The 26,691-nt window shown below is 62.3% G+C and overlaps 2 protein-coding genes across 18 annotated transcripts; one reads left to right on the plus strand and one right to left on the minus strand.

The window, feature by feature from the left end:
• Positions 1-85: 85 nt before the first annotated feature.
• GALNS (galactosamine (N-acetyl)-6-sulfatase) lies at positions 86-22,835 on the minus strand. Of its 14 annotated transcripts, XM_089903405.1 has the most exons (17): positions 22,393-22,831; positions 21,836-22,293; positions 21,503-21,741; positions 15,566-15,689; positions 14,765-14,839; positions 14,161-14,263; positions 11,561-11,704; positions 10,728-10,794; positions 10,520-10,647; positions 10,105-10,244; positions 8,402-8,505; positions 7,996-8,132; positions 7,308-7,410; positions 5,013-5,268; positions 4,174-4,295; positions 3,533-3,650; positions 86-1,056 (listed from the first exon to the last, which is right to left on the minus strand). In XM_089903405.1, exons 3-17 carry the CDS (start codon positions 21,710-21,712, stop codon positions 404-406), a joined length of 2,484 nt encoding a protein of 827 aa, XP_089759531.1. In that variant the 5' UTR covers positions 21,713-21,741; positions 21,836-22,293; positions 22,393-22,831; the 3' UTR covers positions 86-403. The 14 variants fall into 14 exon arrangements, with proteins under 14 accessions (XP_089759531.1, XP_022438618.2, XP_089759532.1 ...); XM_022582910.3 differs by lacking the exon at positions 22,393-22,831 and having other exon boundaries at positions 5,013-5,202; positions 21,836-22,351; XM_089903406.1 differs by lacking the exons at positions 21,836-22,293; positions 22,393-22,831 and adding an exon at positions 15,871-16,194 and having other exon boundaries at positions 21,503-21,605.
• On the plus strand, positions 21,807-26,265 carry TRAPPC2L (trafficking protein particle complex subunit 2L). Of its 4 annotated transcripts, none has more exons than XM_022582925.3 (5): positions 21,807-21,909; positions 23,598-23,770; positions 24,920-25,007; positions 25,145-25,224; positions 26,058-26,265. In XM_022582925.3, exons 1-5 carry the CDS (start codon positions 21,877-21,879, stop codon positions 26,101-26,103), a joined length of 420 nt encoding a protein of 139 aa, XP_022438633.1. In that variant the 5' UTR covers positions 21,807-21,876; the 3' UTR covers positions 26,104-26,265. The 4 variants fall into 4 exon arrangements, with proteins under 4 accessions (XP_022438633.1, XP_089759552.1, XP_022438632.1 ...); XM_089903426.1 differs by having other exon boundaries at positions 21,836-21,909; positions 23,621-23,770; XM_022582926.3 differs by lacking the exon at positions 21,807-21,909 and adding an exon at positions 22,604-22,682.
• The last annotated feature ends 426 nt before the right edge of the window (positions 26,266-26,691 follow it).

A 26,691-nucleotide genomic window follows, 5' to 3' on the forward strand; every position in this document is an offset into this window, starting at 1 on the left:
GGAGTGATGGAATGCTTGGCCTGGCCCACTCCAGCCCCCACCGTGGTACCCAGGGGGGACAAATTCCCCCAAATAGAATGTCATTTAAAAACAAAAGGCTAAAATGCCCGTTACTTTATTCTAAACCTGTTCTCTTCATAATTTCCCAAGTTTTACAACAGTACAGAGTTGGTGTGATAGTCTGCAGAGTGGAAACTCCACACCATGGAAACGACCCACGAGCCCTAAGGGGAAGTCCCTGGAGGCCGTTCACAGTCCTGCTCAGGCTCTCCTGATTCCGCTGGTGAATGGGCTCACCCTCAGGCGTTGCCACCCTGGGCCCGAGGACGGGAGTGCTGAAGCACAGGCAGGCCCCACAGTGTGCTGGGGTTGGGAGTCCTCATCTCCAGGGAAGCTGGTGGCTTCAGCTGTCCGCGCTGGACTGGGGAGGCCTTGGCTGTCGAGGCTCCTCCGGGACAGGGAGGCCCTTGGCCATCTCCCCCTTCATGTTCACACCCCTCGACCATGGTGGGGGAAGTACGCGGGGGAGGGGCGCTGGGGTATCCCCTGTGCGCAGCGCCAAGGGGCAACACAGGATTGGCACGGCCGCCCTTGACACCAGGGTTGAAGTCCTGAGGGGACTGCAGGGGCAGCCACGGCGAGTCCGGCCTCTGGGTCCTGGGGCAGAGCTCAGGCCCTGGAAGAGGCAGCTGGAAGGCAGCTGGAGCAGAGCGGGCGGATATGAGGCAGGCAGCCTCCGGTTCAGGGGCTGGCGTGAGCCTGCGGCTGCAGAGCCAGGCAGGCCCGGCGGGCTGGGAGCTGGCTCCAGGGCCGGGCTGCAGCAGGCGTACTCTTGCAGGTCCTGCTGCTGGCTACAGGTGCCGTCCGTCTGGCAGCCGTCAGGGCAGAGGGAGTTGGGGCTCTTCCAGCACAGGAGCCCTGAGGCCAGAGCCTTCCTACGCCCAGGCCTGTCCTGAGCCCAAGCCGGTGCTAGTGGGGCCAGGAGCACTTCTCTGGGACAGACTCCGGGGGCATCAGGCACTTCCCTAACTTCTCGCAGCCCGGGGGCGCCCAGTTCTGGGTAATGGAAGTTCAGAAAGGGGACATGCAGTGATTCCAAGCACTTGCGGGCTCAGCACTTCCCAGACTCCTGCCCTGCCCAGGCCTGTGACCTGCCGCACCGCAGTGGGTGGCTGCAGTGTGGAATCACCCATCTCCACCTGGCTCGGAGGCAACTCAATGCCTGAGGCCGGCACAGCAGACACTGCCCCACAGAAGCCTGGTATTAACAGGGCCTGCCTGTCACTGAAGGGGACAGTCCGCTAACTGCCCACAACCTTGGCCTCCCGGTAAGCTCTACAGGTGGCGGCCTCGGTGCCCCAGGGAGAGCTGGCCTGCTTCAGCACAGGCTCTCCTGGCTGCACCTTCATGGGCCGACTTGCTTTGTGTGGCCATGATTTCCCGGCAGCAGAACAGGACACTCGGGCTTCCCCGGTGGTGCAATTGTTGGGAATCCGCCTGCCAATGCAGGGGACATGGGTTCAAGCCCTGGTCTGGGAGGATCCCACATGCCGCGGAGCAACTGAGCCCGTGTGCCACAACTACTGAAGCCCGCGCGCCTAGAGCCTGTGCTCCGCAACAAGAGAAGCCACCGCAATGAGAAGCCCGTGCACTGCAACAAAGAGTGGCCCCTGCTCGCCGCAACTAGAGAAAGCCCGCGCGCAGCAACGAAGACCCAACGCAGCCAATAAATAAATAAGTAAATGTTCCTTTAAAAAAAAAGACAAGAGAAAAAAAAAAACCCAGGATACTCATGCCCCTGAGAGGGAGCCTTTGTGGCTCTGTCGTGTCGCCTCACCCAGGAGGTGTACCCATCCCCCTAATCACCCTGTGGGGGGCACTCCCCCTACTACCGCCCCTGCCAGGGCCTGAGTCTGAATCAGAACATCAGCGCCAGTGAGAACCGCAGGTAAAGCCCTCCCCTGCCCTGAACAGCATCAAGTGGCCCTCTGATTGTACAGGCCGCCCGGCAGGGCCAGGTTTAGACAAGGAAGCAGCTCCCAACCTCTGAGGCAGAGCAGAGGAAGGGGCCAGGTGCCTGCACAAAACAGATTCTGGACCCAACCTGTGAGCCTGGGGGTTCAGGGAGGCGGGCTGCCCGGGCTGCTCTTGTCCCAAAAGCAGAGGTCGCTACCCAGAGTCCTCACCCGCTGGCCTGGACGAGCGGGGCCCAGGCAGAGTGCGGGGACCGGGGAGGGCTTTGCACGCTCACGTGTGCGCGCGCGCGCACACACACACACACACACACACACACACACACGCCCACACGCGTCCACACACTGTTAAGTCCATGCACCTCTCTGGTGGCAGTGCTCGCTTCAGAGTCTGAGGCCAAGCCACGCTGTTCCGGGGTCCTCAGCTCACTTGGGGCGGGGGTCCCTGCTTTCTCCTGTTACGGGGTCGGCCGAGCCTCGGCAATTCCTGCCGCGCCCAGCAGGTGGCGGCAGCACCCCGGCCAAGTCAGTCCCTCCCCATCTCCCTACTGTCACTAAGACCCCTTTGGTCTCTGAGCCACCAGGCAACGGCTGCTACCTGGAGACTCGGCCCACAGGGCAGGCGTGACAGGAGATGGCATGCTGGGGTGCAGACAGCACCGTGTCACAGAGGACAAGACAGGTTTGCAGGGGGCACCAGGGGCTCCTCGGACCCGAGGGGCCACAGTGGTCCTGAGCCAGGGGGGCCCTCCTGCTCCAGTGCTGAGTCCAGAGGCTGGAATGCCAGACTGGCGTCCTTCCAAGGGAAGGGGGAGGCCCTGCTGGCCCCCGCCCCAAATGTCTTCCCCTGTGAGCCCCAGATGTGGACAACAGCGACCAGGCTGCCCCACTGGCCCTGGCCAACGACCCTCGGCCTCCCCCAAGGCCACCGGCCCCCTGCTACACCTCACCCCTAGGGAATGCTTCCAACACCCGTGCGTTGTCATCACACGCACCCATCACAGCCACCCGGCAACGCTCAGTCACCTCCTGGCTCGAGGCAGCGGCTCCGCTGGCCCGGCCGCGCCCGCAGCTTCAAGGGGCTTAGCCGTCCTCACAACCGCCAGGTGGGTCGGGGGAATGGGGTGTGCGGGGCGGGGGCACTCACGGGCTGGAAGCCAGGCTAAGCTACTGGCTTTGCTCTGCGGGTTTTAGGGTGCTGCCGGAGCTTCTGCTGCAGGGACGGGAGACTGCCCATCTTTGTGGAACAGGGAGCCACACAGACACCCCAGTTATGGGACAGACTTGTGGGTGAGCCCCCATGGAGTTGGAGGAGGCTGTGCTCGGAGGTGGCCCATGGGCTTGCTGCACCCCAGGCCATCTGCCCAGCCTTTCAACACCCACATCCCACATGGGGTTGGCTCGTCCTGCACCTGCAGAGGTGCCAAGCAACCCCTTGCCACTCCTGTGAGATCGGAGACAGAGAAGCAGGAGGGAAGTGGGGTTCGTGCCTGCAGCAGACCGGTCAGCACTCACATAGCCCTGGGATGCCCCCCATAGCCCACGTACGAACCACTTACCATGACCGCCCGGTTGCACACATTGAGCTGGGGCTGTCCAGGGACCAAGGCCTCCTGGTGCTGCCGGACAACCGGGGTGATCTGGCGAAGTGCGTCCAGGTACTCGGTGCTGGCAATGCTGCAGGCGAGGGGCACCAGGTCACCGAGGTGGAGGGAGGGACAGAGCAAGTGGGGCAGCCCACCCAGGTAGGCCAGGGTTGGGGGGGAGACTGAGGAACAAGCCCCGCCCCCCGGGGTCACCATCCAGCAGCCTCCCGGGAAGAGCAGCTGGGGCCCCCACCTTGTCCCGCCCGCCCTCCCTGAGAGGCGTGCACCCTGGGAACCACCCAGCAAATGAGGGCTCAGGCAGAGCCACGTCATGCCCAGGACAGCAGCTGTGACCCTTCAGCCTGCTGCTCTGCAGGAACCACTGGGGCACCGCCCGGCATCGCAGGCGCCCTGAGCTGCACAGGCTTGGCAGCGCCCGATCTCTCCTCTCTCAGGGTCCCTTTTAATCCTCTGGCCCCGGTTCATTTCTCTCGGAGAGGCTGGTCCTGCCCCAAACGCCCTGAGACCGCGTGGCTCCCGGGCCCTCGGCGCCCTGCTCGGTCGGCTGCACTCGCCCCCCAAGGGGGCTTGGGGCCCCGTAACCCCCGGCTCACCTGAGGGGGAACCTCTCCCCGGGGTCTCGTCCCAGGTGGAAGACCAGCGGCAGCTTGGTGTGCTCCTCCTGCGAGTGGGTGGTGACCCCCGACACGTTCTGCCCGGGGCAGAAATCCACGCCCTGGAACGACAGGCCGGAGCGCAGGTGACGTGTGCGGGGCTCGCAGCGGGCGAGCACAGCAAGACCGCGGATGCCCCGGGCTGCGTGCCATCGGCCCTGTGCGCCATCCCCTAGGGCTTCAGTACTTTCTTGGGGGAAGGGGTGGTGAGTCTCTAAAATATTTTAGTCCATCTTCTATCTAATTTCTAGAGCAAAGCTTTTCACGTCCACCCTATCTGCCTCGTAGCAGATGAGGTGCGCAGCGGTCGGCATTCCTCCAAGACTCCTTGGCCAGCTGAGGAGGAGGGACCGCAGGCCTGAAAGCCAGAGGAGACACAGGGGACCCGGACGCACCGCCCCCACCCTTAACAGGAAATGGAGCGTCTTCTCCACCAAGGCTCAGGTGTGCAGCCCCGCTCCGCACCCTCCAGGCGGCCTCTGCCCTCGAGGTTCAGCCTTCGACGCACGCGTGAGATGGGGTTCCCACGCCAGCGTGTCCCCCAGGCTTGAAGGCTGCCCCTCGGGGCTCCCTGACTTAGTTTAGGGAAAGGCCTGCTGCCATCTGGGCAGAGTGGGGCGAGGCCAAGGGTTGCCACCCCAGAAGCACTGGGGACCTCAGGGCCCCATAAGCAGCTGGGCACTGGTCTCCAGGCATCATGGGACTCTGTTTACAGGGTCTGGAGCGGAGCCGTGGCGGGGCCCGTTAACCCTAAAACGGGGCCGGGGACAGAGACGTGCCTCCTGCCTCTCCTGCAGGCAGCGGTGCGGCCTGACGGCAATCCTCCCAGCACCCGCGGGTCTGTCCTGGACAGCCCGGCAGTGGAGCAGTGAATACCCTGCTTCTCAGTAGAGCAGGGAAGTGAGGAGCGAGATAAATCCATCGTCTGCCCTGAGCTGTAGACCCCTGAGTCAGCGGCTGCAATCCAAGCTGTGGAGAACGGACACCCAGGTGGGTCCCAAGTAAGTGACCTCTGACCTTCTGGGAGCAGACCAGCTGGAGAACAAAAGTGGATTTAACGGTGGGAGAAACCACCACGTTTAGCATAAAAAAGCCGAGCAGTTAATGGGGAAGAATCCAACTCTAGACAGAAAACACGAGCTATCACTTGGAAGCAAATCACGTCAGCTATTTGATTAAGATGCCGTTAATTAGTACAGGACTTTCCTCTCACAGCCACTCTCGGGAGGGAGGACCTGCCCCAGGGGCAGCGCAGCTGAGCCCCACGCAGCCCAGCCAGGCAGAGGGGGCGCGCGGCGCCCTGCCCCAGCACAGCACTGGCGTTGGGAGGACGGGAAGGAGAAGGGGGGCGGGCGAGCCGTGCCCTTGAGCCAACGCTCGTGGATTTAGTCCAGAAATGCAGAAGGTCCCATGGACACACGGGCCCTCCCTCCTGCCTCGGCCCCCCGGGCCTCAGATGCCTCCTGAGGGGAGGTCACGGGCTTGTTGGTGATGGTGGCACCAGACCTGGCACAGGGAGAATGCTCACTCCTCCTTCGCCTCTGGTACCTGATCAGGACGCGGGCAGGTGGGCCCACAGGCACTGGGGCGGCGGGGGGGTCGAGGGGGTGGGAGATGCCCCAGACAAGGGTACAGTGGGAAGTTAACAAGGTCCCCTCGGGCGAACCCTGCACCTGGGGACCCCTGACCTCCTCAGCTAAGCCATGCCCCCAGCCTGCAGACAAGGCTGCCCCTCATGTGTTGATCGCCTGGAAGGGATGCAAGAGGCGGACCCAAGTCTCCACGGAGCTCAGGGAGCTGTCGACGGCCACAAGGCCGCTGTCATGGTTTCTGGGGCCCCTCCCGACTGCACACACCCCCTCCGCCTTACTGGTCCCTGCAGGAAGAAGGGCCATCAAAGCAGCGTGCGGGTGCCCCCTCCCCCACCCCTAGCATCTGAATGGAACTGCAACCATGCAAACCCACCGCAGGGGGCACCCCCCAGTGCCTGCACGCCTGCGCACCTTGGAGAAGAGATGGGAGTTTTGCGCGTTTTGTCTCACAAGAGGACAGTGGCCGTGCAGACCAAACCAACCAGAAGCCCCACAAACAACCCTCGGGAAAGGGAAGCAGCGCCCCCCGCGGAGCTCTGCGCACGGGTGTCACCCAGCTGCGCCGAGGGGGCCTCTCCTGACACTTTCCGGCCCCACCGTGAACGCACTCGAGTCAGCACAGGCCGTGCAGCTGGCTGCTCGCTGCCTGCAGACACGCTGGGCTCGAAGAGGCTCCCCAGCCCCTGTGGGCTCCGGCTTGGGTGGAGGCTGGGCTGACCACACCTGCCCTCAAGAGCCCCAACAGCCCACGGTGGGCAAGCGGTGGCTTCCAGAACGCCAGCGCACCCGTGCAGCTGGACGCAACGGGGACCCTACGGGGTGGGGTGGGGAGGGGCCCGGGGAGGGACAAGGGCCGCCACACGCTGTCCCCAAGGGCCGCCACGCCGCCTGCCTCAGGGCCCTCAGGCGGGGGCTCCTAGGCCCTCGGCCCCTTAGCATCTTCAGGGGCGAGCCAGCCGCAGCCCTGCCCGTCGGGGTGCTGGGTGCTCAGGACAGCTCAGCAGTGATGGGACGTGGGGAGGCACAGGCTTGGCTAGGGGAGGGCGAGCAAGGGGCGCCCAGGCACGCGGAGAGGAGGTGGTGGGCGGCCACGAGCTGGGAGGGCCGAGTGGGGCTCCGGGCCTGGCAGGGGCACTTCACCGTCAGGACTGGGGGTGGACACGGGGAAGCAAACATGGCGACAGCGTCTCGGGGGGCCGCCGAGCACCTGGCCGGGCCAGTGGGTGGATGGGAGGGGAGGCCGGGAACGTGCCGGGTCTGCCTGGGTCCCTGAGGCATCTGACCCAGGTTTGGGGCTGAGCTGCCCTGAGGCCTCGTCTCCGGAGCCTGGGTGGCGCGGGCCAGGGTGGGTGTTGTCCTTGTGGCCACAGCTCGTCACCCCCAAGTCCCTGACAGCAGGTCAGCACGTGAGCCGGGGGCACAGAGGCCTCCCCAAGGTGGGACGTGAGGGACGAGGCATTCACGGAGCCGGGACCCCCTCACCTGCCTGAACTCCTCCCAGGAATTGGTCCAGGTCCAGAAGTGGGCCTTGTACTGGCCACGGGTGACCGCCATCAGCGTGTTGCCACGGTAGTAGAATACCGGCCTGTCAGGGGGACAGGCGGCATCAACTGAAAGGGTCTCCAGGCTGTGGAGGGGCCCCCTGGCCGCCCCTCGTCCTCGGTGCTGGGGAGGCTGGCGGCAGAGGAAGGGGGTAGCACGCGGGCATGGCAGGCGGGCCTGTGGGGACGAGCGTGGCGGCTGGCACCCCCTGCCACCCCCGCCAGGGCTAGCAAACTCTCATGCCAGGTTTCAAGACAGAAAAGAGACAGTGAGCCGTCCACTCCTGGCCGTCTGCCTGCTCTGGTTACACTGTACACCCTTCAGAGTCCACGCCCCTTCACGGCAGCCTGGGAAACTCATTTTGTTTGAGCAAAACAGTAGCAGGTCTCGAGCTGGAGCAACTGCCTCTGGACAGCGTCCCGGCGTGGAGCTGGGTGTAGGTTGGGGCCGGGCAGAGGGTGAGGGACACCGCAGGGAGGAACAAGGCCTCTCCACCCCACCAAGCGCTTCATGCCAAGACCCCCGGGTCTCACCTCCCCCTGGGCGAGGACACCTGCTTTGTCAGCCAGCTCGGCTCCGGCGCCAGGTGCGGGGCGCCAGGCGGGGCGAGTGCCCGGCGGGAACCTACCTGTCTGTCAGGCGGCCCTGGAGCATGGTGGGGAGGAGGTCCAGGCCGTCGATGGCCCTGTCCCTGGGTGGCTCCAGGCCTGCGAGGGACAGGCTGGTGGTGAAGAGGTCCATGATGCTGCCCAGCTGGTGGCTCACCTGCAATGGACGTGGCCCAGACGCACTGAGGATGCCCGCCCTGCCCTGCCCAGATGGCGGCCAGGGGCCAGGTCCCCAGGCGTGCTCGCTGACGCACACACGCACGCGGTCACATCCCGCAGCATGTCCACACACGCAGAATAGAGGCTTTCCCTGCCCGATGACACGCGTGCGTGGCAGAACGAGCGCAGGGAGCAGGCCAGAGAGGGGACCAAGGCTTCACGCCCCAGGATGACTGCAGGGCTGGCACAAGGCCGGCTCTGACTCACCTGGCTGGCAGGGATGTGCCCGGGCCACCAGGCGATCGCAGGCTCCCTCATCCCACCTTCAAACGTGGTCTGCTTCCCGCACAGAAAAGGGCCGTTGCTGCCGCCTGGGGATAGTCGCCCATCAGACCACGTGCCTGAGTCCCCAGGGCCATACACACCCTGCCGGGCACTCGCCCTCGGGACACGTCTGTCCACCTGGCTCCCTGCCCGGCCCTTTGGAGGTGACATTACTGAGGCACTGAGGCCGTTGTGGAGACAAAGGACCAGCCCTGGGGTTCAGGCCTCAAGTTCAAGGTCGGAACGCCTGGAGATGGCTCTGACCTAGAGCTGTGGTCATAAGGTCACGCCCCCATAGACCGCAACCACGCACACACACAGCACATGGACGTGTTAGTGAAAGATGTGGAATCGGTAAGACACAGTCCCGACCCCGGGCCTGGCAGGTGCCAGGTTCCCTAAATGTCACTGTGCACAAGCAGCTCCTGTGTGCCTGGGGTTTGGGGGTGCAGACCCCGTGTTTCTGACACGCCCTGCTCTGAGCAGGTGGTCCCTGAAGCCGGCTGTGGGCGGTGCCGAGGGCCGACAGCCCGGTCCTGGCAAATGGCACATCCCCAGCTCGCTGCCATGATGGAGGGAGGGACCCCTGAGCATGGGCCTCGCTGGTCAGCACAGGGACGGCAAGGGTCACAGGCCAGAGGCCAGTGAGGGCCTACTTCTCTCCTGCTCCTGTCTCTCCAGCTGGGGGTGGGTACATGGATTTTCATTGTCTTGTTCTGCCCCTGCAGCTCCCAGTTGCGCTGTTCCTATCCCTGGAGATCCCTGGGCCCCTCTGCCCCCAGGACACGTGGCCGTAAGGTCCCCCAGTGCCTCCCCAGACAGGCCCGGCCCTGTGGGGTTTCCAGCTTCTGTGGCCTTCCTTCCAGAGCTGTCTGAGTGACTCAGGGCCCTCCTGGGGCCCAGCCTTTTTAAGAAGAAAGGGAAAAAGAGACATCACCGCGGGGGTGTGAAACCCTCATAAGACTGTGAAACTCCGGCTCTAACAACCTCGCTCCAGCTCCAGCTCCGCAAGGTGGAAAAGCCTCAGGCCAGAGAGGCCTAGAGGCCAGGGTCCTCAGGAGGACTGCAGGCTGGCAGGGACACAGAAGGAGGGTCTGGGGGAGTGAGCAGGCCCCCCGCGCTGCGCCAGGGGCTCCGGCACTGCAGAGGAGGGGGGCTCGCTCCCTTCCCTCCCGGACACCACCCACCACGAGGCCTGGGAGGGCACTTCCGAGGGGCGGGGGTGGGCGCCAAGCCTGGGCCTGGCTGCTGCAGGGTCATCGCCCCTGTGGGAAGGGAGGCCCCCAAACACAGAAAAAGGGGCAGACGTGTCCAGTCACAACGGCCACTGTGTTACAGCTGAGATCAGAACGGAAACGCTGATAGGGAGCGTCGCGGCTTCAGAGAGAGAACTCCGGACGTGACTGGCCCCAGGGCTGGCCAGTAGAGAGGCAGGATGCAGTGAGGGCCGCAGCCTCTGCCTCCGCCTGCCCCACCGAGCTCTCCCTCCTGACCAGGCACCTGCCAGGCGGTGGGGAAGAGGGGCATTGGACCTGGGGGGCGCTCGCCGGTGTCCCTCCCTCCCCAAGGCTGAGCCCTTCACACGCGGCCTGGTGAGGGGGTGCTGAGGGGCCCCGGGTGGAGCCCCATCTGCTCAAGTCACCTGCCTTGTCTGGGCGCGGAAATGAGGGCAGCGCCGTTGTCGGACGTGAAGAAAACAAAGGTGTTCTCTGCGATGCTCAGGTCCCGGAGGAGGTGCAGGATCTTCCCGACGCTGTCGTCAATCTCCCGGACGGCGTCCCCGTAACTGTGGGAAGGAGGAAGCAGTCAGCAGGGGCCAGCGGCCTCCGGGACCAGAGGGCGGCCGAAGCCGAACCTCAGGGAGGGACGAGGAGGGGGCATTCCAGTCAAGTTTCAGACGGAATCGGGGCAGAGCCGACCCCTCCCTTCACCACCGCAGAGGCACAGATGCTTCACTCTGTCCACAGCTGACAATGGTAGCGAGGGCCCAGCCTCTGGTGGTAACCAAGCACAGTTGACCCCCCCGCCCCGGGGTCCAGGTCTATGTGCCCAAGGACTCACCGCCCTCGCTGGCTGGTGCCCAGGAAAGGCCTGGAGGCATAAACAGGTGCGTGTGTAGCGTCGATGGCCCAGTGTAGAAAGAAGGGGCGGTGAGCTGCCTGCTGCCTCTTAATGAAATCGAGTGCTTCCTGAGGAGAAGCGCACACGGTCTTCCCCGCTCCAGGCCCACCTCCCACCCCAGAGCGGGGCCAGCCCCTGCTGTCGTCACCTGCAGGTAGATCTGGGTGAGGTTGGCTTCTCCGGTCTTCAGGTTAATTGGAAATTCCTCATAAAATCTGAAAACAGTAGAGATCCAGACAGAAATCGGCCTTCAGGGCAGGAAAGCCCCTCCTCCCCGATTTCCTGGGCAAAGTCAGGGGCCTCGTTTAAAAGAGAGATGGAAACGTTCACGTCAGGAACAAAACCGGAGCCTGGAAGCTCCCAGGCCCGTCGGGGACCCATTGGGGTTGAGTCTGGTGCCCCGGTGACCCCACCATCTGGGAGAAGGAGGGGAGCCCCGCCAATGAACAGGCAGGACAGTGCGAGAGGAAGTGGCCAGTCCACGGCCACGGAGGGCACGGCTAACGGGTGTGGGCATCTCTCTGGGGTGACGGAGGCGGTCTGGGATGGGGGTGCTGGGTGAGCTACACCTCAGCAATGCTGGCCCAGCTCTGTGGTCCAGTGACGCGTACTGCGCTTCCACCAGGACAAAAATAACTTAAAAAGGAAGAAAGGGAAGTTAGGCCAGACAGGAAAGACCAGGGCCTGCCTGCAGCCACCCGATGGCCAGACCAGGCCGGTCCTGCAGCCGACGGCCCCCCAGACGGTGGCTCGGAGCGAGGCTGACCGTGCAGAGCGTAGCCCCCTCAGGGCACGGGGCCCAAACCCCAGAAGCCGAGTGAAGCGCCTCGCTCTGGGGAGCACCTGGGGCTCCCAGCACCTTTCCTGAGACAGTTAGAAGCCCCCGGACGCGGGGCTCTTATAAGTCAGAGGTCACAGCACGAGGTCTGGGCAGGACGAGGAGCTGGCGGGTGGGCAGCAGCAGTGGGCAGGGCCTGTTACCTGCCAACCATCTCCCAGTCCCGGTACACAGGGATGTTGGGCCTGGCCTTGTTGTCATAAGGTCCAAAGTGACAGTTGGGGGATCCAAACCACTCATCGAATCCGTGCTTCAGGGGGTGGAACTGAGGCCTGTGGCCCAGATGCCTAGAGAGAGGAACCCGGGGCACTTCAGGGACCGCCGCATGGGCGCCCCGGGAAGCAAACACCCTCGCTTTCAGAGAACAGCTCAGGAGACAAGGCTCCAGCCAGCCCCAGGGTGTGCTGAGCCCGGATGCCCCGTGGCCTGGCCCCCCTGCCCGCACGGTCCACCCAGGCGACAACCGAGGGGCGCACATGGGGACGGTGACCAGGTCCCATGAGCGCGGCTCACTGTCCCGGCGCCCTGGGCAGGAGCCGGACGGGCCGAGAGGATAACACGGCAAGGTGCCTGCAGGTCCGTCGGGGACCCATTGGGTCCGGCCCAGCTCGGACCCGCCCCCTGCTCCCACCCGGGAGGCCCTTCCCCGCGGGTGCGTCACGTCGGGTCCTCTCGCCAGTGGGAGGGTCTCTCTTGAGAAGGCGCAGCTTAGAGAAGGGGTTTCGGGGTGAGGTTCCTCCTCCCTGGGAAGCAGACAGGTTTCTTGGGGTCACGTTTGTAGAAAGCCTCTCGTGGCCAGCATCGCCGGCGCAGCGCTGGGGGGCTGCACCGGGCCAGGCCGACTCCACGTCACCGTGAGCTTGCCGCACAGCTCGCTCACTCAGTCAGGTGGATGCGGCACGAGGCAGCTGGGCAGGATGGGGCCGGACTGAGCTGGCCGGCAGCGGAGTCCGGGCGCCCCCTGCTGGTCCCGAAACACTCTGCCTCCGCCGGATGGCTGCCCGGCTTCGGGAGCCCCTGTGCCGGGGGCACCCGCACGGGCTCTGCCCTGAGCGCTGTCTCCACAAAGGAGAGCCAGCTGCGCCCCGTGCTTCCTCTCTGGGCCCGCAGCTATGACGTCCCCTCCATGCTGGACACCGCTGGGTGTGACACTCCTCGTCCTGCATCCTTCAGCCCAAACGGCCTTCATGAAACAAAAACACCCACGAAGGTCCGGCTCGTGTGAAGTTGTCAATTCCAAGTGCTGGTCCCAGGGCAGCTGCGGGGTCAGTACTGCCTGCCAGCGAGCTGAGTGACAGCACGTCGAGCCCCTGGGACTCAGGGCAGCCTCTCGCGGGAGTCCAGGCTCCATCCACCCCAGGCCTTGGTTAGGCTGACAAAATCCAGATCCGTGGTGCTGGGGCCCGAGGCTGGCTGTCAGGCAGTCACGGCCACGGCCACCAACACCCCCTGCGGCTCTGATGGGACCCTGCTGAGACCAGCACACCCACCTGGCAGAGGAGGGACCGAGCCCCCTGCCCCGGGCCTCCCAGAGCCCGTCATCCCATTGGCCATGGCCGCCCTGACCCCGGCTGGTCCACCAGCACTGCGTCCACCTCCCTGAGTCCATGGATCTGCTTCTCCAGGCCCTGCCGCGTCCCTTCCTGTTCCTGAGTCCGCCCATCTCCGGAGCTCGTGGGGACAGGCTCCCACTCCAGCTCTGGCTGCCCCGTGTCAGTGACCACGAATGGGAGGCCCCTGGACCAGGGCAGAGCCGCCAGGCTGGGCAGAGAGTGCCGGTCATCGCAGGGGCTCCTCCTTCTGTGGGCGCAGCCCTGGCACGGCCCCGGCGGGCCTTGTAGCCGCCCTACCGCCGTCTCCCGGGCCCTCCCGGCACTGCTGGGCCTTGCAGGCTCCCACATCCTGCACCCTCGTCAGCTCTGCTGTGCAGCCCCCACCGCCTCCAGGCTCGACCGCTCGGCCAGCAGGACAGCTGCCAGCCCCTCTCGGGGGTGAGGAAGCAGCCTCCAGGTCCTCGGGTTCCCTGAGGACTCCTCTCCCGGTTTCTGCAGATCCCCCATCACTAGGACTGTCAACTGCGTGGGGCAGTGGTCCCCAAGGGGCGCAGATGAGGTGCTTGCCCTCGAGGTGGTGAGTGCCAGAGGGGTCAAGGCGAGAGGGTCCAAAGCACAGCAGCAGCCGAGCAGAGATGATCAGGGCTGGAAAGTCAGGGAAGGCTTCCTGTAGGAAGCAGGCTTGGTCTCCAAGGGCTCCAACACGTGGGAGAGGAAAGAGAGGACATCCGACCTTCATATCAACCTCTAGGGCTGCGTACTTAGGCATCCCCGGGGAGTTGGAGAGAAGCCACTTAACAGGCTTAACCACGTAACAGCGCGACACGCGTGTGACAACATGATCTTTTACGATCACTTGATCCCAATGATTCCACACCACACGACCGTCCCCTATCCCCTGCTTGCTTCTTGGTTTCATCACCAGACAGAGCCCCTTTGCTCCCTGGCGTGTCATCGTGACGGCACGCGTGTGCAATAACATGGCTCCTTTGGTGCTGCCGTGGCAGCCACCACCCCAGCCTCACCACGGGAGGTCCCACGGGCATGGCCACAGCAGCTTTTAAAGGGATGCTTTGGACATCTTAGCGGACCTGGAATTCAAGGACTCTACTCCCACCCGAGGGGCTCCCACTGGGCAACGTGAGTAAGGAACCCGCTGGGTGAGCCCAGCAGGCAGGTGTGGGACTCACCACTTGCCCACGATCTTGCTGGTGTAGCCGGCCTCCTTCAGCAGCTCCGGCAGCAGGAGCTCTGAGTCCGGGATGCCGCCCACTATCTCCTGTGGCGTGTAGGCTGGTGGAGCAATGCACCGTGTGAGCCGGCAGGGTCGAGCGGCAGAGCCCTGGTCGGGGCGGCACCGCCTGGGCACTTTGCAGGTCTTCCGGCGCTCCTCACAGCCAGCACCATTACCAGAGCGAACAGGCAAACGTGCCCCCGAGGGGGGTCCGGACGTCAGGGGTCAGGGGAGGGCCCGCCCCCGGCATCTCCAGAACTCGGGCTCTGAGACCACACCTTCCTCCAAGGGCCCCTTGAAGCCCCACTTGGTCGGGGAGCCCACCCTAGAGCCGGGCTGCCCCCACGCCCGGGACAGGGCGGGAGCCGGCCGCACCCTCACCATCCTCCCCACTCGCCTAAAACACATTGTTTCTGATGGAAGCTCTGCGTTCTGTTTTAACGGGTTACGACCCAGACAGAAGCCTCAACCCTGGGCAATGAGTGTGCCCGGGAGAAGCCAGGTCACCAGAGAGGACAGGTGACAGACGCCCCCTCCCTCTGCCCCAGGGCACAGCCTACCATTCCTCGCGTGCCCGTTGGTGGTGTAGAAGCCACTGCGGATGGGCAGGCGTCCGGTGAGCAGAGCCGCCCTGGCTACGCGGAGGGGACACAACAGAAACATGGGTCACGCGTGCAGCCTGAGGCCAGCCCTGTGGTACCTGAGTCCCCGGCAGCCACTTGAGAGCCGGGTGGGAGCACAGCCCCGCAAAGACCAGCAGCGGGGCCAGCTGCAGCTCCCCCTCGCTCGCTCTCTGGCTCCCGGGACAGCCCACAGGCCTCCTCATGTGCCGCCCCTTCCGGGGTCACCTCTCGTCCTCCAGATCAGAGGTTCTCCCCACCTGCGAGGCCACTACACCCCCAGCTGACGATCCCTTCCCCGGCTGAGCACCTCCCCCGAACCAGCCGCGACACTCAGCTCCATGAATGAACAGCCGCCGCCACCGAGGCAGCCACTTGGGCCTCAAACACCCGCAGAGGCTCCGAGCCCTTGGTGGCCTCTGATGGCTCCTGATGGCCCCGCGTTCCCCAGAGCATGGAGCTCAGGTGCTCCCAAGCACCAGGATCTGACAGAAGAGGCCGCAGCCCACCTGCCAGCCCTCTGCCCCTTGCAGGAAATGCCGGTGGAGCCGACACCCAAGTCAGGGCGGCTACCCCTGCGCTCCGTGCCCGCACCCTGTGCCCCTTTCTGGTCTACGCATTCCCCGCCTCCCCACCGCGCCTCAGTCTTCGCGCTCCGTGCCCGCCCCCCTTGTGTCCCCCCACCCAGCATGCCCTACGCCCGGCCCCACTCCCTGGTGGCCTGAGCAGGCCGTGACTTACAAGGGGAGCACAGGGGGTTGGCCGTGTAGAAGTTCGGGAAGAGCATCCCTTCTGCAGCCATCCGGTCCAAATTCGGGGTCTCTCTGGAAGGTTCTCCGTACACCCCGAGGTCGCCCCACCCCATCTGCAGGAAAGAGCGTGTGGAGGTGGGATAAGAATGTAGCCGGAGCCGCGGCCCCCGGCGCATCCCAAGTGCGGCAGGTGCACGGTCAGCCGCTCCCCGGTGCAGATGCCCAGCGCCCACCTCCTCCCGGCTCCGACGCCGGCCCCACGTGCTCACGGGGCACCGGCACCAAGACACACACCTCTGCCTTCCGCACAGACAAGGAGGCTGTCCTACTCTGCGGTGTGAATTCACATTTAAAGACAGTGGCCAGGCCCCGTGAGGCTAACCCGGCGAGGCCCCGAGACCCGCGGTCCTCCTGAGCTCGCTGTCCTGAGAACTGGGCCGGCTGGCACCCAGGCGCCGCATGAATGTCCACAGCAGCAGGACTCCCGACTGCTCAAAAGACACAGCCTGTGTCCATCACTGATCAACAGCAGACAGATGTGGTCTATCCATCCAGGACCGGGGTGAACAGCAGCCTCCCCAGTTTATGTCCACTCAGAACCGGAGAACGTAACCATATCTGGAAATACGGACGTAATTAGCTAAGATGAGATCACACTGGACTAGGGTAGTCCTAAATCCAGTGACTGGGTCCGTGTGAGAAGATGGGACACAGAGACAAGACAGACACACGAGGACAGGCCAGGCCTCCACGACGGAGGCAGAGACTGGAGGGTCGTGGCCACAAGCCAAGGAGCACAGGAGCCCCCAGGAGATGGAGGGGAGGGAAGACCCTCCCTTGGAGCCTCCAGAGAGACTGGCCCTGCAACCCCTTGATTTCAGACTCTGGCCTCCAGGACTGGAGGAAATAGATTCCTATTCCAAGGCACCAAGTCTGTGGCCACCTGTTAGGCATGAGGGACCTGATACACACACTACGGACCAGTACTCGGCCGTAAAGAGGAACGAGGTGCTGACACTCACGAAAACAGGCTGCTGAGAAGCTGGTCAGAAAAGGCCGCAGGGTGTACGATGGATGTGAGATGTCCAGAACAGGCAAGTCCATGGGGACAAGGCAGATGGGTGGCTGCCAGGGGCTGGGGGAGGGGGAGGAGAGTGACTGCCAGTGGGAAAGGGGTTTCTCTTCGGGGGGTGGGATGTTCTCAGCTACTGGATGGGGGCGCTGCACAAGCCGGCGCACGCGCTCAACACCACCAAACTGCACGCTTTAAAATGTTAAAAGGGTGAATTCGTGTTATGTGCGTTGTGCCAAAATAAAACCTGCCAGGTGGTGAGGTGGGTTAGCACGTGCACAGGGACGGACGGATGGACAGATGTGAGACAGAGCAGGCAGTCCAGGTGGGGTGACAGGTGTGCACTGCGACACCCTTTCAGCTGCGCGGGCGTTTGACAACTTTCATCATAAAGCGCTAAAGAAATAACCTGAAAAGGGCAACGGGGTGTGACTTCGCCCTACGACCCAACGCATCCTTCTGCGGCCAGTGGCGTGGGGCAGGAGTGACCCCGACAAACTGATTCCCCTCGGCGCTGCTGGCGGGCGCGGCCCTGCTTCCCCTCTGGATTCTCTAGACGCGCCAGCTCCCTCCATGCTGGCTCTCCTTCACCGGCCGCTCCTCCTGGAGGGGTGGAGCGGGGGGGAGGGCGGGGATGGGGCTTCTTCCCGGGGTTATGAAGATGACCTACAGCTGACCGTGGTGACAGCTGCACGAGGCTGTGAAGGTGCTAGAAACCGCGGAATTGTGCCCTTTAACTGGTGAGCTGTGCATGATGGAAACTACGTCTCCGTAGAGTGCCACTGGAGAAGCGCAGGCACCTGGTGCTGCAGAGGCCTGGCCGTGCCTGTCTCTCTGGGGCCCCTTAAAGCTCTCCAGACTCATGCGCCACGGCCTGCCAGCCCACAGCAGGCTCGGCAGGTCTGCACGGAGACGCTGGGGAGAGCGGGGCCAGCGCGCACGAAGCTCGGGGAGCCCTGGATCACACGTGGGGGCCGAGCATGCAGGTTTGCCCAGGATGGTCACAGGTAAGTGTGTGGTCTGGCTGTAATCATTCATGCCCCCTGCACTGGGCAGTAGCTCACACGGCGCCCTCTCCATCAGGGAGAGCCAGGAGGGGGACACGTCCCCTCGTCTCCCGGCCTTAGGCCCATCCTGACACTCGGGTCCCAGAGCTGCCTGGGGGCTTCTGCCCTTGGACTGTGCGGTCTGTTCTCAAAGAACCTTCCAGCCATAGAGTCCCTTTGGAGATGGTTTATCTTGAAATTACTGAAAAGGCTTTTCCGTTCACCACAACAGGAGCCGGAATGAAAGTTGCCCCTGGAGGGAAGTGCGGCCGACAGGGGCAGGAAGTGGAGTGGAAGGCACGAGGCTGAGGTTCCAGGCCTCTCCCTGCTGCCCCCTCTCCCCGCACCCCACGGGGCACAGGCGGGCTGCCGACCCTCACCCACAGGCCAGGTAGGAGGAGCAGAGAGAGGCAGAGGGGCTGGGTCCGCTGGCACCACCCAAATCCCAGCCTCCCAGGAGGGAGGTGGGGCTCAGCACAAATCTTACGTTTGCATAAACAGTTTAGGCACAGGGAATGCTGGGATACTCCCCAAATCCAAGTTCCCAGATGGCGGCCAAGGGCCCACCTATTTACAGGTGAGCCTCTCTGAGGCCTGCAGTCACTGGCCTGCTGTGTTAGCTCTTTCCTGTTGAATCCAGTTCTATTATCACCTATCGGTAGACTTTCTTGGCTATACAAATAGGGATGTTAACATCCACCTTGCACGGCTATCACGGGTTCCATGAGACGGTCCTCCACGGCACCCTGGGCAGGGTCTCCCACAGAGTGTGAAGGATGTCTCCCCTCTCCCACGTGATCGCCCACCCGCGCTCCCAAGGCAGCCGGGAACCCGGGCCTACGGTCCTCCTCCTGGCCTCGGCCTTGCCATTACTCGGTGGGAACTTCAAGACTTCTGGGCGTAACTAATGAGAACATAGCACAGGGAACTCTACTCAGTACTCCCTGGTGACCTAAATGGGAAAGAAATCCAAAAATGAGAGGATACATGTATACGCATACCTGATTCACTTTGCTGTACAGTAGAAACTAACACAACACTGTAAAGCAACTACGCTCCAATAAAAATTAAAAAAAAAAAAAAAAGACTTCTGGGCAGTGCAGGGGCCACACACAGCTACGAGGGATTATTACCCGTGCATGTGTCCACATCGACACGTGTGCAAGGCCCTGGAGGGTCAGGGCGGGGGCACTGGCTGGATGGGCCCACCGTGGGGACACAGGGGCTGGCCTCTGTGCAGCCTGGCCTTACCCTTCCCAGTAGCCACAGGGCGTCCTCCTTAGTCCTGTTTTACAAGTAAAGAACTGAGACACAGACGGCACTCGGGCCCAGCCGGGCAGGAGGGAGCTCTGTCCCTGCGCTCCGGCCCCATCACCCATCAGCCTTAGAGAATGGAGCTTCTCAGCCTCTTCTAAATTCTTCCACAAGTTGATGCCTACCAGGGCCTGCGCCTCCTGCCAGGCCGGATGACCGCCTGGGTGAGGACACAGAGCTGGGGGGCCTGAAGCCTGTCTAGTCGGGAGAGCCTCGGCCCCCACTTCTGCTAAAGTCGCTTTGAGTGTGTTTCCTGTCATGCGCTGACCAGGACAGAGGTCTCCCCGACTTCTCTGGGCTTCAGCTGCCAAAGAACCCCAAAGTCACAGGAGGAACCCGCAGAGGAGAGTCAGGGCATTGGGGCCTCCTGGCCCACTGTTCCTGTTTCCTGGACCCACCCTGGGCACGCAGGCAGACGGGCCCCTGGGTCAGCCCCCCTCGAGTTAGACGTGCCCAGTGCCGGTCCCCCTCCACCACTCAGGGCCTCCAACAGAGCCCAGCGGCCCCGGTAACGGGCAAAGAGAAACAGGTGGGTGTGGGCACAGGTTGTACTTTCTGTAGCCCCATAAATCCAGAAAACGACCATCTCAACCAGCCTGCAGCATCGAACTTCACTAATGAACTGTCACCTTGGAGAGAAGGGGAGGGGCAGAAATCGGAGAGGCTAAGTGCTCAGCTAAGCCTTGCTTGCCCCAGTAATTTATGTACTTAAACAGCCTTCCTGCCCAGGAACCTCAGCTTTGAGAAGGCTGACACAGCAAGCATTTCCAAGATGCATGTGTTCGTCATGAAGCAAAGTTTCCGTACCAGCCATCGGGGCGGGCTCTGGAGGAGAGGAGCTTCCGGGTCCCTACGGAAGCCGTTGTGTCTGAACAGTTACAGGTAAAGAGAAGCACGGTCTGTGTCACCTCTGGGTGGTGCCACCATGGATGGGTTTCTGTGATCTTTTCCGGCTTATTTGAATGTTGTTAACTTTTTGTAATAAAGAATTATTTTCATAATAAAAAAATTACATGAGATATATTTTATGTCTTTTTCTTGTACTAGGTCTTTGAAATCCGAGCGTGTTTTTTACACACACAGTACCTCGCAATTCCGACCAGCTGGGACTGCCCAGCAGCCACGTGAGGCCCGTGGCCTTGGTCCAAAGGCTCCTGGGAGTGTCTCTGCTGGTCTTTTGGGGAACTTTGAGCTATTTTTACTCACAACACTTCTGACACCAAATGTGTGTGTGTGTGTGACCACAGCAACTACTTCTCTGGCCTCCGGGCACCGGCTGGGAGTGCAACAATTCAGCTCCGTCTGACACTACCTACCTGGACCTGGCATCTGACCCCACAGGTCAAGGGCTCAGCCCCACAAGACTGCCCCCACTTCACATGCCAGGCCCACATCCTGGGCCTCTTGTAAGTCAAGGCTCCCACAACCCACCCCCACTGCCCCCAAAGTTGGATAATTTGCTAGAACGGCTCACAGAACTCAGGGTGGCGCTGTGTTTACTATCACCTGTTTACTATCAAGGATACAACTCAGGGACAACAGGTGGAAGAATGACTCAGGTGAGGTGTCGCGGGGACTTCCCTGCCCTCTCTGAGCCCTTCCACGTGTACACCGACCTGGAGCCCCTGAGGAGGTCAAGGCTGTGCTGGAAGCTCTAACCTTCCAGTCACGCCTTGGCCTTCCTGGCGACCACATCCTGAAGCCATCCAGGGCCCCCCCGCTACAGACACTGGTATCACTCCGGATTCGAGGGCTTAGGAGCCGCATGCAGGACCCTCTGCACTGCCTCAGCCCTCAGGACGGGGCGGAGGGGAGGCCCAAAGGGCCGCGGTCTCCCCACACCTCAGGGCAGCAGGCACCTGAACCCAGGTTTGTCTGCGTCCCCACTTTACGCCAACGCCCCACAGGGACTAATTCCAGAGCCTCCATTTCACTCCCCAAAAAGCGCCCCCCAAATACAGTCCTGCTTCCTTGGGAAGGAGCACAGGGACCAAGTCGCAAAGGAGGCGCGAACAGCAAGGCTCTGTGGGAAGGGTTGGCCCGCCGCAGTGACCAGGGTGGCCTGGGGCTACACACACACCCATCCGGGGACATTCCTCCGGTTCCCAGGGCAGGTCCAGCAGGCCAAAGGCAGCGGGGAAGGCGACTTCCAGGGCGGGCAGGCAGGCCGGGGTCTTAGTCAGCTCTGCACCGCTTCTCTGCCACCCACACCCCCAGCAGTGGGGGGCGGCAGGCGAGAGCAGGGATCCTGGGGAGGTGGTCCTCACGCGGCCAGCATCGCAGCACGCCTGAGGGGCAGCGGAAGGAGCGGGGGAGGGAACAGGGAAGGAGGGTCTTCTCCTGGCCCGGCCTGGACACTACACCTCACTTCACCCTCACCCACGAGCCAGGCTGCGGCCTGCAGGGCCAGGCGCGACCCCCACACCGCCGGCCGCCGCCGCCAACCCCGCCCGAGCGCAGTCCTCCCGGGATCCCGGCCCACACCCGCACTCACGTCGTCCATGAGCAGGAGCAGGATGTTGGGGGGCTGCGGGGCGCCTGTGACCCCCAGCCCCGCGGCGCTCAGCACCAGAAGCAGCCGCCACCTCGTCGCCGCAGCAACCGCCGCCATGGCAACCACGCCGAGCGCCACCGAGCCCCGGAGCGGCGGGAACGGCCCGGCGAAGCGGGCGACCCTTCCGGCTTGGCGATGGGGCGGGGCCATGCCGGCTGAGTGACAGGAGAAGCGGGGCCCTGACCGACAGAATGAGAGGTGGGGCGGGGTCAGACCGGCTGAGTGACAGGGATGTGACAGGCGGGTGGGGCGGGGCCTAGCCGGACGCATTACCGTCGTCGTCGTCACGTGATGCGGCCTGTCGGGCTCCCAAGATGGCGGTTTGCGTAGCGGTGATCGCCAAGGAGGTGCGTACTCCGCCGGGCAGGCCCGCTCCAGCGTCAGCCTAGCTCTCCGGTTCCTCTCCTTCCCTGCCCCAAGGGCTCCGGAGGGTGGGCCCGGGGGCTTTGCCGAGCGTAGGTGGCCAGGGGCGGGCCCGGCGGAGGCGCCGCCCAGACCTGCACCTGCCGCTGCCGAAGCGTCACGGGCCGGGTCTTCCTCTTCCGTGCGGGCCGCCGCTCCGCCCAGCCACCCGTCCGCGGGCTTTGTGGTTTCCTGCTCCCGAGTCTAGGCGTCCACTTCTGTCCATCCTGCTCGGCCGCGCGCTCCCAACGGCCAGGCCGTCGACCCCCGGACGAGTGACTGTTCCTCTCCGCTCAGCAGCCACAAGTCAGACCGTTGCACACCTCTGCCTAGAGACCTCAACAGTGGCTTCTCATTGCCGTAGGATCATGTCCGAATAATCCCCTCCCCGTACCACAGACACGCTCCACTCCAGCTGACGGACTTACCTGCAGCTCCCCCGGCAGGCTCTGCTCCCTCACGTCTGGGCCTCTGCACCTGGAACCCCTTCCTCCTTCTCCCCCACTCCTGTCCCCTCCACTGGCCACCGAAGATTTCACTTTCTCTAGAAAGCTCTTTCTGAATCCTGAGATTGGGCTGCGTGGCCATCCACGCGCTCCTACTGCACGGAGCCGTGGTGTCCGCCCCGGCCTTTTGAAGACTAGGCTTCTGCGGCGGTTTTCCCGTGAAGCTCTTGTTACGCTGACTTCCGTCTTATCACTTGCTGCGTTATTTGTTGGTGGGTTTGTGGACTGTCTCCTTCATCTGTCATCTCCATCAGGGTAGGGACAGCGTTGTGTACACTATATCTGTGCAGTGCCAGGCCTGTGGGAGCCTGGGAAGACGCTGTTAACTCCAGGGTTAGGTTGCTCAGAAATGGCCCTGCAGAGATGGAGGTCTGAGACAAGCCTTGACGGGTTTTGAGGGAGCCTGCCAGTGCCTCTGAGACTGCAGGAGCTGGAGTGTTGGGAAACAGCCAGTATGACGGGGCCAGGAGGAGGGCACGTGCTAGGATGGGGCCCTGCTCAGAACGTGAGTGACAGGCTGCGCTCAGACCCACTTCAGAGGCGTCTTCTCTTTTCTGCCCATCCTACCCATGCCCCTTTGCAGACAGTATGAAAACCTCCTCAGATTAGATTGGGTGCCCTGAAGGCAATGCCCACGGCAATTTGAAGGATTTTTAAAATTTTATTTATTTATTTATTATTTATTTTCGGCTGCGTTGGGTCTTCGTCCTTGGGTCTTTTTTGCTGCACGCGGGCTTTCTCTAGTTGCAGTGAGCGGGTTGCTTCTCTTGTTGGGGAGCACGGGCTCTAGGCGCACGGGCTCAGTAGTTGTGGCTCGCGGGCTCTAGAGCGCAGGCTCAGTAGTTGTGTTGCACGGGCTTAGCTGCTCCGCTGCATGTGGGATCTTCCCGGACCAGGGCTCGAACCCGTGTCTCCTGCATTGGCAGGTGGATTCTTAAGCACTGCGCCACCAGGGAAGTCCCAGTTTGGAGGATTAAGCAGTGGGTTTTGGGGAATGAGAGCGTATTCCATGGCTAATTGGCACTTGGCTGATCTGCCCTCCTGAGTGCCCCGTGGCCTTGTTTTCCAGGCCAGCGCACATGGGGTGGATCCTTGTCACTTCAGCCACCGTCATCCTTTTCTTGCAGAATTACCCTCTTTACATCCGCAGTGTCCCCACGGAGAACGAGCTCAAGTTTCACTACATGGTACACACGTCCCTGGACGTGGTGGACGAGAAGATCTCAGCAATGGGGAAGGCCCTGGTGGACCAGAGGGAGCTCTACCTGGGCCTGCTGTACCCCACAGAGGACTACAAGGTGTATCCTCGCACCTGGCAGTGGCTTCGAGTCTGGGGATTCCCTGCAGTCGCAGGGTGCGCTGTAGCATTAGGTCCCCTTGAAAAGCATCTCATAACATCACTTGAAAAGAAAAAAGATGCGGGCTTTTGGCCAGTGGGGAATTAGAGCAGCTCGAGGACACTTAGGACCTCACACCCTTTTTTCTTTAATTAGGAGGATAATGTGGGAGCAGCCAGGCTTGAATTGCCTTGTGACAGTCCCCACCTGTTCCTTGGGTTTGTGGAGGAACTGGGGACTCTCTGGCTTCATGCTGTCTCAGCGGGGCCACCACCTCCTGAGCAACGGGTCATTGTTCACGCATCTTTTTTTTTTTTTTTAGTATTTATTTATTTAGGCCACACAGGGTCTTACTTGCGGGATGTGGGATATTCCTTGCAGCGTGCAGAATCTTTAGTTGCGGCATGTGGACTCTTAGTTACAGTATGTGGGATCTAGTTCCCCGAGCAGGGATCGAACCCCAGCCCCCTGCATTGGGATTGTGGAGTCTTAGCCACTGGACCACCAGGGAAGTCCCCACTCATCTCTTTGCCAGGCCCGGCCCCACCAGTCACTGTAAGATCTTGACCAGTCCTTGGGACAAATGGCTCGAAACCTATGGAGTTCAAAGACATTCCCACAAGCAGTAACGAGCTCGCCCAGTGTCACTGCCCGGAGCCACTGTTCCGCAAGATGGAGTGGCCTTTAGAGGTATAGGCACCTTAGGCAGGATTCGCCTCATTTGTGCAACCTCTGGCCTTGCAGTTAACCCTTCCCAGCTGGGAAGTGATGCAGAGAGAAGGCGAGGTGCCCCAGGGTTTGCGCAGGTTGCCCCGGGGCTTGGATCATGATAAGGCTTAGCTCCGTGCCCTTTGCTTCTCCAGTAAACACCAGAGCTGTCTAAGGAAGTGTCCAGTCACACCTGCTGCAGTCCCGTGTCCTCCTGGCACTGTGGGAGTGGCCCAGCCTGGGGCACTTGCTGTGATGCAGGTGTCATGCTCCTCCAGAGCAGCTTAGCAGCCGGAGGACATGCACAGATGGCCTTCCTCTCGCAGGCTCTGCACGGTGATGCCGTGCTTGGGGCTGTCACAGAGTCCCCGTGTTAAGAGCGTGTTCCCTAACCAGCTGTGCAGTTACGGCTACGTGACCAACTCCAAGGTGAAGTTTGTCATGGTGGTGGATTCCTCCAACACGGCGCTCAGAGACAACGAGATTCGCAGTGTGAGTGTGGGGGCCGGTGGGCGCGCCTGGCCGCTCGGTTTTCCGTCTTTGTTCAGAAATGCTGAGAAGCCCGAGCGTGGCAGCAGCTGTGTGTACTTGCACGTGTGAATGAAACACGTTGTTGGCTCTTTTTCCAGATGTTCCGGAAGCTGCACAACTCCTACACAGACGTGATGTGCAACCCCTTCTATAACCCGGGAGACCGCATTCAATCCAGGTGGGCGTGGCGCCTTCTCGGGTAGCCCCCGCCTTGCTGAGAGGCAGCGATTCTGAGAGGCAGGGAGGGAAGGTCTTTTTAAGCGACGGGCACTGTCCGTCTAAGGCAGCCATTCTGAAGAGGCAGAACCCTGTTTTTCCAAACAAACTCTTCCTTGGATCTCCAGATCAGCAGAAGGGGAGTTGGGGCGCGGGGGCTGCAGAGCTTGCCCGTCTGGTCTCCCAGGTCGGCCCAGCAGGTCCTGGGGCGCCTCCCCAGATCCCAGTGAGGGCCCAGGCATATGGACAGGAGCCTCCGGGAGAAAACGTCCTCCTGTCGCTGCCCGATTTTGTCTTTGACGTTGAACTTAGACGATTAGGAAATTAGGTTGCAGGTGTCTTCCAAATAGCCTTCAGGTAAACACAGACCTAACATCTGGATGTCACAATGATGCTTCCCAAAGAAGCATTCACGAGCACGTGCTCCAAACCTGCTCTGGGAATTCCCTGCATCCCAGACACATCCCAAGGGGTTCCTTGTAGCCGGCAGGTGACCCCAGCCAGGGAAGATGACCCCTTCCTATGGTGCCTTCCCTCAGTGGTGACAGTGTGTCTTGGGTCATCCTGGGTGCCCCCCCTCCCCCCCTCCCCCGCCTGGAGACCCAGCAAGGGCAGCACCGTGGGAAACCGCACAGGAATGAGGTGGGAGACTCAGATTCTCACCGCCTGATGTGGCGGCATGCATGTCCTGGCCTCAGCCAGTTTTACTCACCTGGACCTCAGAGACTGACATCTCTGCCAGCCAGGGATGGAGGGCCTGGGTCTGCTTCTCTGATTGTCTGTTTCTCTTTGCAGGGCCTTTGATGGCATGGTGACGTCCATGATGATACAGGTCTGTTGAGGAGAGCTCTGCAGCCCGTGGCTGGAAGGAATCGTTCTGTGCATAACTGTGTTGTTCAGATGTATCTTTATTTCCACTTGTCTCCTCTTGGGTGTCATGGACGTGCCGCTGGGGGCAGGGCCTCATGCACGGTGCCTGTTGACTAAAGGTCTTGTGAGATCAGGTTTGGCTTTTTCCTTCTGCGTCAGCAGAAGGTTTAACTAAAGACAGTTTAGGGACTTACCTGGCTGTCCAGTGGTTAGGACTCTGCGCTTCCACTGTAGGGGCCGCAGGTTCAGTCCCCGGTCAGGGAACTAAGATCCCGCATGCTGCACGGCACGGCCAAAAAACAAAACGAAGGAGTTTATGTGGACTTTTCAGGGACAGAGCAGATCAGGGACCAGACAGAGCAGGAGCTGTTGTCCCCACTAGGCACGAAGGGGCAGGGGGAGCCGGGTGGCAGGAGCTCTCAGAGCTTGGAGCCCAGAAGAGGCTGCGAAGGGAGGGGCAGAGGACCTGTGGGCCGGCCGCCCCCTCCAGTGGCTCAGCAGGTGGGCTAATCTGGAGGGGTCGGCCTTCTGTGCCCAGAGCCGGGTTAGAGGGGCACGT

Source organism: Delphinapterus leucas, chromosome 20 (genome assembly GCF_059928025.1).
Source record: "Delphinapterus leucas isolate spDelLeu-1000000601 "Yukka" chromosome 20, BTC_Dleu_Yukka2, whole genome shotgun sequence".
Taxonomy (NCBI): Eukaryota; Metazoa; Chordata; class Mammalia; order Artiodactyla; family Monodontidae; genus Delphinapterus; species Delphinapterus leucas.

What these genes read in the sequence shown, in the direction of transcription:
- TRAPPC2L (XM_022582924.3), top strand. Translation starts at nt 23,550, where the DNA reads ATGGGGTGGATCCTTGTCACTTCAGCCACCGTCATCCTTTTCTTGCAG. An exon ending in CCCACAGAGGACTACAAGGT is followed by an intron (nt 23,771 to 24,919) that starts GTATCCTCGCAC and finishes CCAGCTGTGCAG; the next exon opens with TTACGGCTACGTGACCAACT. An exon ending in GAGACAACGAGATTCGCAGT is followed by an intron (nt 25,008 to 25,144) that starts GTGAGTGTGGGG and finishes CTCTTTTTCCAG; the next exon opens with ATGTTCCGGAAGCTGCACAA.
- GALNS (XM_089903405.1), bottom strand. Translation starts at nt 21,712, where the DNA reads ATGGCCCCGCCCCATCGCCAAGCCGGAAGGGTCGCCCGCTTCGCCGGG. An exon ending in CATTTCCGCGCCCAGACAAG is followed by an intron (nt 8,506 to 10,104) that starts GCAGGTGACTTG and finishes GACTATCCCCAG; the next exon opens with GCGGCAGCAACGGCCCTTTT. An exon ending in CCTGGGAGGAGTTCAGGCAG is followed by an intron (nt 5,269 to 7,307) that starts GTGAGGGGGTCC and finishes TTTGTTCTCCAG; the next exon opens with CTGGTCTGCTCCCAGAAGGT.